This window comes from Centroberyx gerrardi, chromosome 15, assembly GCF_048128805.1.
Source record: "Centroberyx gerrardi isolate f3 chromosome 15, fCenGer3.hap1.cur.20231027, whole genome shotgun sequence".
In the NCBI taxonomy this organism is placed as follows: domain Eukaryota; kingdom Metazoa; phylum Chordata; class Actinopteri; order Beryciformes; family Berycidae; genus Centroberyx; species Centroberyx gerrardi.
Window position 1 is genome coordinate 7,788,077 of NC_136011.1, and position 9,639 is coordinate 7,797,715.

The 9,639-nt window shown below is 41.9% G+C and overlaps 2 protein-coding genes across 4 annotated transcripts; one reads left to right on the forward strand and one right to left on the reverse strand.

Moving 5' to 3' along the window:
• Nucleotides 1–207: 207 nt before the first annotated feature.
• On the forward strand, nt 208–4,054 carry sfxn4 (sideroflexin 4). The gene is made up of 14 exons (XM_071913311.2): nt 208–367; nt 516–581; nt 669–725; nt 814–840; nt 1,267–1,321; nt 1,749–1,774; nt 1,868–1,921; nt 2,007–2,069; nt 2,311–2,379; nt 2,505–2,595; nt 2,942–3,057; nt 3,142–3,227; nt 3,521–3,638; nt 3,714–4,054. The coding sequence occupies exons 1-14, from the start codon at nt 329–331 to the stop codon at nt 3,789–3,791; spliced, it is 945 nt and encodes a 314-aa protein (XP_071769412.2). The 5' UTR covers nt 208–328; the 3' UTR covers nt 3,792–4,054.
• Nucleotides 4,055–4,084: 30 nt separating this feature from the next.
• On the reverse strand, nt 4,085–9,365 carry dennd10 (DENN domain containing 10). Of its 3 annotated transcripts, none has more exons than XM_071913305.2 (10): nt 9,331–9,365; nt 9,081–9,135; nt 8,291–8,487; nt 8,011–8,090; nt 7,734–7,882; nt 6,852–6,963; nt 6,651–6,751; nt 6,379–6,486; nt 6,155–6,249; nt 4,085–6,056 (listed from the first exon to the last, which is right to left on the reverse strand). In XM_071913305.2, exons 2-10 carry the CDS (start codon nt 9,124–9,126, stop codon nt 5,889–5,891), a joined length of 1,056 nt encoding a protein of 351 aa, XP_071769406.1. In that variant the 5' UTR covers nt 9,127–9,135; nt 9,331–9,365; the 3' UTR covers nt 4,085–5,888. The 3 variants fall into 3 exon arrangements, with proteins under 3 accessions (XP_071769406.1, XP_071769407.1, XP_071769404.1); XM_071913306.2 differs by having other exon boundaries at nt 9,245–9,365; XM_071913303.2 differs by having other exon boundaries at nt 9,081–9,359.
• Between the last annotated feature and the right edge of the window lie 274 nt (nt 9,366–9,639).

A 9,639-nucleotide genomic window follows, 5' to 3' on the forward strand; every position in this document is an offset into this window, starting at 1 on the left:
GACGTTATAAATACGACTTGTCGCGTATGCTTTGAGTCGGACATAATAACAGACGGACACTGTCACAAAGTAGTGTTAAGGTGGCTGTTGTTTAATTTAGGAATCAAGCCCACACAACTTCACTGCCTCACATTCCGAAAGCACTTGAACGCAGCATACATCCGCCCACACCGGCCATGTGGTTGAATGCGGAAGTGGCTTGTAAATAGAATTTGACCTCAAAAGCATGAGAAATGCATGTCGGTAGACTATTTAGCAGTCCTTTTCTTCTTGTAATGCAAACCATAGACCATTGACTTTATAAGAAAGTAACTGACACGTCGTTCCAATGGATCCTAACTTGCTGTACTGGAAAAGCCAGGGACAGGTACTGTACACAGGGGGTTTGCATGCAGGCACAGAGCATCATCAAATTGATGAAGAGATACCATCATGGTATCAAATGAGTTCTGTTTATATATTACTTCTCCGATGTTATTTGGGAAACGCTGAACTGTTCTTTCATTCTCTTTCAGTCATTCCCCAGTCGACTACGAATCTGGTTTAATCTCCTTGATCCCACTTCGTTGCTCTCCTCTGATGTGAGTATCCTGCCACTGCAGTGACCCTATAGTGTGAGATGAGTAGAAACCATCTGATGTTTAACCAGAGGTGCTTCTTCTCCTCAGGCTGAAATACAGCAAGCCCGTACCCTTCTTGGAAGTGGGGAGAAACTAAATGAAAAGGCAAGCTTAATGCTGGAAAATCTAACTGCATACTTTATGAAGCTTGCCCTGCACAGATGAATAAAACCTGTTTTGTTTCCTCCTCTAGGATGATCATGCATGGAGCCTTTCTCTTGTAAGTGGGATGGGAAACAACAAGTGAAAATAATATGTGAATGTTCACTAAATTAATCTATATTAATTCAAGTGATTCTGTGTAGACATCACCCATAATACCATATAACACTGTAATGACTACTGCCATAACAATAACAAACAGGACTCAACTGATAATGCAGTATAGATGATTACTATATATCTTGGTGCATTTGAAATGACAATGGATATTTTCATATCTTTGAGTTGCTTTTTGATATGTGCAGATATACTGTTGAAGCTCTGGTGTGCATACATTATAATAAGCACGAGTTGGATGTGGCTACTTCTAATGAAAACACCATTTTGCAAATGTTATTCGCAAATAACACTGACTGACTGGAACAAATGTAAGAAAAGAACCTGATGAGTGAGGCTCAATGTTCTCTTCTGTATGTGTTTCCAGTCGTCTGTCCATGCTGATTCTGGTGCTGCACTTCCACTAGTTTTCCGTCCACCAGGTACAGTAGAATTTATACTTAGACTAATTGGATTCCACCCAATATTATAGATCACCCAATAAAATGTAAGATCAACAAGTCTGGAAAAGTCTGAAAAAGTCTTACATTTTCTATATTTAGGGCCTCAAAAAGTATTAAAATGTCTTCTATAGTTATTAGAAGTCTTAGTTTTTCACCATGCAATGACAGGTTTCTTTGTGCTGCATCTCCACTCTTAGATTAATACAGAAAAGGGTTAGCAGTATAATATGCAAAACATATACATTGTTTTTCCATCATATCTGCTTTACTAAACCCAGTTGGATTTCATGTCCCTTAGCTTTGGCTTTCTGAAACCTTCAGATATTATTATCATACCATTGCATTACATTATTGAAACAATGAATATGAAAAACAGATGCCATCACTCCTCTTATTTTCTTTCTAGCATTGTTGCCAATATCAGCCCCTTTGGTGAGTCTGTTGTCAGAGAATAAATGATGTCAATATGAACTTAACATTGCAGTGCTTGTATAAGGAGTATTGATGAAATTGATCTTCTCTCAGGTTGTTGCCAGCTTTCTGCCACACAGCGGAGTCAAACCAGCTCTGTTTTGGCAGGTAGAACCTTCATCACATCAAATCAAACCACAAATCACCAGAATACTTTGACCTGTTTGTTAATGACACAAATGCATTCTTGCAGTTTTTGCTGCAGAGTTACAGTGCTGGATTCAACTTTGCAAACAGAAATTCTTCATCAGAGCAGGTAATGTATTAAGTCCCCACATATATTCCTATGTTAGTATAAATGAAGCAGTACTAATATCAGCACTCTGAAGTGGGTTTGGCTGGATTGAGCCAGCCCAGGTGGCAGTTGCATTATTTGAAAAATAACAGGAGGCGAGCTGCTTTAAATCCCTCCCACTGTGGAGAGTCTTTAATCTCAATCTTCCCCCTGTGTGTGTTTCACCTTATCTGCTCATCGTGTCTTTATCTCTCCCCACCAGGGTCACAAGACGTCTTTGAAGCAGATTCTATTGATCGCTGGATCGGTTGCCTATGCGACGTGTGCAGGGGTGTGTACAGCTTGATTGTGTGGTGGCATCTAAAGCCCTGTACATGTCCTATACATGGAGAGATGAAAGTGTCAAATCATTAGCTTGCCAAAAAATTGTTTAATTTGCTGTACTTTATGTTTCAGGCCGTTCCTCAAATAGTCCTTAATCGTCTTGGCATAAGCAGCGCGCCATTCCAGATTTTCTTTAGGTCAATATTACCAATCCCACTCTCAGGTATGTCCTCCATTTTTAAACTAAAATAGGTCCACCCTTGCATTAGGATACTCTTTTACTTGAAGTTATTGTCAGATAGCTATATACATACATACAGTACATACATAATAAATTCTCCCAGAGGCGGAATTATGTTGCATTAATTGCTAATTTTGCATTTACTCATCTTTTGATATTAGATGGATCTGGAAATAGCTTGTGTCATAAAATGATGCATTGATAGTATAATATATAGTATAATATAATGCTATTGCAACATAATACCTATACAATTAGAGATATATAGAGGTAGAACTATTTGATTTGCAGTATCTCCCCTCTAAACGTGTTGTGTAACTCTCTCCAGCTGCTCTGGCCTCCTTCAATGTGTTTACTGTCAGAAGCGAGGAGTCCGAAACTGGAATCCAAGTGTTTGATTCCAGTGGAAATCCTGTTGGGCTCTCTAAAGCAGCAGGAGAAAAGGTAAGAAAAATGAGTGGGGAAAATGAGTTCTTCACACTCTAACAGTTTTCAATATTTGACAGTTTTTTGTCTTTGTATTTTCAGGCAGTGAGGGACACTGCGCTGTCAAGAGCAGTGCTGTTAGGAACGACCGCTGCTGTTCCTAATCTGCTGGGTTTGCTCTTACAGAGGTGAGTCACTTTTATTGTGCTGTTGTGACTGAATTCTGTTTTCAGCAGATGTATTCAGTTCAGATTTAGATCATATCTAATGTCCACACTAGATAACTTTGTCGCATGTGATGGGAGTGCTACTTCAATATTTCCATCATTTAGTTGAGAAGGGATGAAGGGGGATTGTTGGTAGCAGAAATTCATCCTTGTGGTTAACTGAAGATTTTAGAGAAAATGTTAGAGGAAGAACAGGAATCGACCTACACAAAATCCTGTTTGTTGAAGCTGAACAAACAGACTATTCTTTACAGGACGAGACTTTTCCAGAGGAACTCTATGCTGGTCGCTCCTGTCCGGCACATGAGCGCCGCGATTGTCCTGGGCCTGATGATTCCCGTGTCATTCAGCCTCTTCCCGCAACTGGGAACGGTAAGACTCAGCATCTGTCGACACCGTAGCATTGTCCTCGCGATGAACTCGGCTGAAGTTATTCCTGTTTTGCAGATTAAAAAGGAAAACTTGGAGGAGGTGCTGCAGGCGGCAGCTGTCGATGGCCAGCTATTCTACCACAGGGGACTGTGAGGAGCGGCCCGCACTTCACCCACTTATAAATAGTATAGGCAAAAATCACCCAAGACTGTGACACATGGTCTCCAATGTCCTTTCCTACATTATGGCCTAATTTGCATAGCATAATAATAATTTGCTCTTTTTTTTATCATGCAGCAGCAAATGTAAGGTGCATGTAATGGACATGAAGGAATTGCAAAATCATTCATACAGTGAATCTTTTTCTCCTAGTTTTCATGTGTATTTTTTCTTCTAAAACACTATTTATTACATTAAAAGAAGCTTGAATATAAGTTTTTGATAGTAAATTTATTTAATGGGAATATTAGGTGTATTTATAGATATGAAATTTTACATCAATTCATGAAAATACATTAATTTAGTTTTCAAAGTTAAATGAGCATTTCTATATATTGCACACACAGTGTCTTATCTGAAATACTTAGGCACAAAACCATCCTTTTGGCAATGGGGACGAAAATGTACTCTATGGTAAAATAACACGTAGCGTTTTACACAAACTATACATCAATAGAAAATATAACAGTAAGACACAGAATATGCAACAGAAATCAATGAGCTGGTCGATTATTTGACCAGCTGCAGATAGATGAACAGCACCAGCCTTTTCTTTCTATTTATCAAAACATTGTGCCGTTTGAAAAAGCATCATAGCAAAAGTAAAAAAAAAAAAAAAAGGCAACACAATTTGCTTGTATTTTTGTTTTAAATTGTGGGTCGCACCGCAGTCATTAGTAAATACAAAAATGAGGCATTAAAAAGATGAGAATGTAAATAAACCAACATACCAATATATTGCGGTTAGCTTTATGATCTGATACCGACTTACAACAGGTAGTCTCTAGAAACTAACTCGATAATAGAGAGTGCTTGTTACATCCAAGTGACTTCAGCTGCCATCAGGCACTGCTGCACTAATACAGCTGGGTCCTCACAGTGCAATATGTACCCAATGTTTCTGAACCATGGATGTATTAGTTCTCAACCGGCAAGAGTCGATGTTGCCGCATTGCACTGTGGGATGGACGCTAACATCGACCCGGGAGGCTGCCATCTTTATCCACATCACCATTTGATGCTCATACTGGGAAAACATCCTAAAAGGCTGCGTTCACACATAGCGTTTTTTGATGTGGAAAAAGCGCTGCCTGGAGCGCTTTTTGTGAGGAGAAATAAGAAGCGGATCACGGCAACGTCACCTGACGTTAGCTGCGCAGCTGCTAGCTCACTAACCAGCTGGTTAGCTCTTCTAGCAGACAGAACAGAACAGTGTTGTGCAACAAGCAAAGGCTTACCAGATTTTTCCAATACATGTCCAGTATAATCCATACTGCCTTTATGATCGCTGTTGCGGTAACGGAAATTCACTTATTACAACGTCCAATTTCTCCACCGGCACTTTCACTTTCTCCATATTTGTTGTTGCTATGGGAAACGGCCAGCGTCTCTGTGATCGCGAGTGGTCGGCTGGAAAAACCGGTTCACGTCACCCGGCGAAAAGTTGAACATTTCTCAACTTTTGAAAGCGCTCCGCTCTGACGAAAAAAACGCCGCTGCAGCGCTTTTCGGGAGCGGCCGCCTTTTGTGCGCCTTGCGGCCGCTTCCCATTACTTTTAATGAGAAAAGGGCGCTGGCGGTTGTGGAAAAAACGCTATTTGTGAACGCAGCCTAAAAAGACGGCCATCAACTTCTTATTACAAAGTAGCTCCAAAGTCCTGGGTCAATTGTCTCCATTATATTTCACATTATTAGTGACAAATACTTACCTTTTCATTGTAAGCAACTGCTAATATAAATTCTATCTCAAAATGACATAAAACCTGATATCATACTTGGTTGTTGGTACAGTGTTCGTCACATAACCTTTTGGCACAGCAGTGCAGCTAAACTCAATTTGATGATTGTGACACTGGATTGTAGCGTCGAGGTTGCTGTTTAAGTGCCATAATAACCATTTATTTAGAGTACGCGCAAGCCTTTAAGAACATAGTGCTTGCCGCAACATATACACAACAGCACAGCAAGTGTCCATGCTGCTGAGAGTAACGGCACGTCCTGAAGTAGAGCGTTTGGGTGGGAAGAATAGGCTTATATCCTTAGGAGTTGCTCGGCAGCTGCCAAATGGAACAGGAAGTTCTCTGTCGCTGGGGGGAAATGATGCCGCTTCAAACCGTCTAGTGTGATCTTAGAGTTTTCTCCCTCATCCGCCAGGGCAATCAAGTTGGCAAGGATCTCTTTCGTCTTTACAGAAATGTCCTGCGAACGAATAAGAACATGGAATACATTTCTTACAATTGAAAAGAGATTGGGTGTTACGGCGGACAGTCATGTTGGTGTTCTGAGTGCATTCTCACCTTGATCACCTGGCTGTCTGTCCTGTCGGCGTCCTCGGCAGATTGGACAATTAAGTGGCCGATGTCCTTGTGCAACTTCCCCATAGACATGGCCTCTGTGGTGGGATAATGAGCTTCAGTGAGAGGGAAACGCTGCCCTACTTTCTCGGGAATCTAAGCAGCCTTAGAAAACACACTGACACTGCATTCCCTGTTGAACGGACGCATTCGGACCCATACTGTACCTTTGGCACTCTGGGAAACCGTGATGACGCTGTCTGGGAGGTTCACGTACACATCAAACAAGTCCGATCTGTTGCTCACTTCTGGATCTACAAATCCCGCCACGTATCCTACAGAGAAACCGAACATATTGGCACATAAATAATTCATTCCCCCCGCCACGAGATTCTTCAGGATACACAGTGCAGATGGCGGCTAATCCCTAATCATGAGGACGAGCCTCAAATGTTTCTGCAACAAAGTATGGTAGATTTGAGTAGGCAGGCATCCTCACCAGGGCATTTCTTGAGGTCGTCCAGTTCGGTGTCAGTCAGGTGCACATAGGGGTGCAGGATGGACCAGTCTTTCCTGTGCCACGTCAGAGCCGGCAGAACTCTGGGGGGAAACACGAGGAAAGGAATCACCCATCTGGCAAAGCACAGCAGGCAGCTTAAGGTTTCAACCCAGATATTTTAATTCTCTGCCCAAAATTCACCTTGTAAACTCCAACAACGCCTCAATACGAGGGTGGTGGACGACAATCCTCTTCTTCAGCATGAGAGCGGTATACAGGATGATGGTCTCCATACCAAACTGGGACACCACATCTGAAACGGAAAGATGGAATTGCACTGGATGACCCACTTGGATCTCTGAAGTTATTTGGATAGCGATGTTCCGAGTGAGACTTTCTGAACCACTACGGATTGCCAATTTTTTAATAAGGTCATCTGAAAGATTTATTAATGCAGAGTATCGCCGTTGTTGGGTGAAAACCTAGTATCTCCAATATGTCAACTTTTCAGGAACTAAGAAAAACAGCCTTGTTTTTAGTTTCACTACGATGCAGTTTTGAGTTTATCTGATTGGTTTTGAAAAGATTTCGTGAACCCATGGGTTGTAGAATTTTCTCAACCCATAGAGGAGCATGGAAAACATGAAAATCGCCAAAATTGGAGTTACAATGTTTTCATCTTATACCGACGGTATGTTTCAGCTATGTTTTTCAGCGATCTTGCACCAATAGATGGCAAAATATTATATTTATCACTGGTAACAAATAGAATGCAAAACAATAGATGGTGACCAAGAGAGGACACACACATCTTGCCTCTTCTGCTTCACATAACTGGTGCATCAGAGGAGGCCAGTCACCTGCAGGCTGATCAATCTCCAATTTAAAGTGAATAGGGAATATCCAACAATAGCAATCAGCAGCTGATCGATTGGAAGATCCCCACATTTGCATGTAAGGTGCTTTCTTGTAGGACTTGCCGGTTTGAATCTAATAATTCAACTGTGTCAAGATTAAACTGAAAACAGGCAAGCGTGGCAAAGTTCCTGATTTCAGTTCCTCTATATAATTGTGAGCTTTTACCTTTGACTGAACCGGCTAAGTACGCCTTCCGGACATCATAATCCTTGATGAGAAACGAGCCGTTCTCGTCACTCTGGCAGATGCCTTTGGTGAGGACAGCGATGTAACCCTCCATCATTTTCACCGGGCTGCCATGTTTGATGTACATTCTGAATAATGGAAATGAAAAACAAAAAATACCACACAACAGGAACTTACTCAGCTGTTTGAACTACCGTCTCATCATTCATCTTGAAATAGTCTATAACACATTGAATTAATAAACTGCACACTGTACCTGCAGAGTATTCGACTAAATGCAGCATACTTCTCAGGGTTGAAGTCTTTCGCTGTAACAACTATAGAAAAATGAGTGACCTGAAGAGAGAAATTGGAGACAAAAATACAACTCAGTGCAAACATTTTAAAGAAGACTGATTTACAGTGGTGAACGCATCCCTCCAAAAACAAATTTAAAACTCGTATCGCTGTGTAGCACAAACAAGGTTAGCCTACATATAGTTATAAAGGCAAATAGCTGTTGGCGACTTAAGAATCTCTATAGTAAGACACTCGACCTTGTTTAGGGCGGTGGGTTCCTGCACTTCCACTGTGGTGATGTAGTACCAGGTGCGACAGAACTGACCAAACACAAAGGTGTGAAGATCCCGGCTGGCCTGCGTCAGACAGCACTTGCTGAGCAGGACGTCCCTCAGCTCTGTGCTGACGGAGGGGTAGCACCACACCCACAGTGTGTCTCCGTTCACATCTTTCTCTGTGTGGATTACAAATAAATAAATAAAAGCATTAGAAATAGATCCAGACCTAGCGGGAAACTCTTTGCTGTTGCCAATACCAGTGGTTCCAAAATTGGGATCCAGGGTCTCCCAGGAGTCCCTGAAGGGGTTCCAGAGGGTCCCCAGCAAAATATGATTAGCTCAATGTCACTGTTATTTCATTCACTGCATGTTAGAGACTGTATAAGAGGGTTCACCCGCCTACACTGACAGACAACCAAAACAGTCTAAGATAGAGCTCCTTGGAACCAAACCTTTACCATATGGGGGTCTAAAATGTGGTCTAAAGTGTATAAATGTGGGGGCCCCTAACATGAAAAGGCTTGGGAACCCCTCCAGGGCCTATTCAATACATTCTACATTTTATACAGGCCACCCATGCAGATGAAACTGTACTAACCAGCAGTTTCTGAGCCACAGAGCCTTGCTGATAGGACACTTTTGGATCACACCGATATCATGTGATGCTCTGCTGCACAGAGCCTAACGTTACTGCTGAGGCGCCAAGTTAGCGTGACGGCACCGGTCGAAAAACAAGCGGAAGTGGCTTGTGATGATAATAAACACTTACCAATTAATCCGACGCTTAACATAAGCTGCGTTTCAGTTGCTGCCATATTCCATACCTGAAAGAGTTGACAATATAACTTAAGTGCTGTGAGAGAAACCTGGCTCAGTCTCCACACTGCAAGTGACTGTACAGCACTCGGTGAACAGAAGAGCAACGCAGTGTACCTTGAACTCCCGCTAAATCCAAATATACAAATGCGACGGTGAACAGATTTAGAAAAACAATAAATATGCATAAGCTTGTCAGTGACCTGGGTGTGATTTCAGCTGTCAACAGACTTTCTTCCTTCTTCCGGACCAGGAGGACGATGCAGGAGGGGACAGAGTCGTCACGACCAATCGGATTTGGCAATACTACACATGCGCAGTGCACGTTTACGGGGTTTACGTGGTCACATGAAGGCCACAGCCCGCGGACTCAATGGTGTATTCAATTGCTGCCCGTAAATATGTGAAATAGCTTTGTAAAACTGAAATAATGATACACCTATGGTCTGTACAGGATCTGTGCATGTCTCATACCACACTGATAAACCAATGCCAAGGTTTCACAAAAGAAA

Coding starts and splice junctions, on each gene's coding strand:
- sfxn4 (XM_071913311.2), top strand. CDS start 329: ATGGATCCTAACTTGCTGTACTGGAAAAGCCAGGGACAG. Junction 1,922..2,006: donor AACCAGCTCTGTTTTGGCAG/GTAGAACCTTCA, acceptor GCATTCTTGCAG/TTTTTGCTGCAGAGTTACAG. Junction 3,058..3,141: donor CTAAAGCAGCAGGAGAAAAG/GTAAGAAAAATG, acceptor TTGTATTTTCAG/GCAGTGAGGGACACTGCGCT.
- dennd10 (XM_071913303.2), bottom strand. CDS start 9,315: ATGCATATTTATTGTTTTTCTAAATCTGTTCACCGTCGCATTTGTATA. Junction 8,091..8,290: donor AACCCACCGCCCTAAACAAG/GTCGAGTGTCTT, acceptor TTCTCTCTTCAG/GTCACTCATTTTTCTATAGT. Junction 6,752..6,851: donor GCGTTGTTGGAGTTTACAAG/GTGAATTTTGGG, acceptor GTTTCCCCCCAG/AGTTCTGCCGGCTCTGACGT.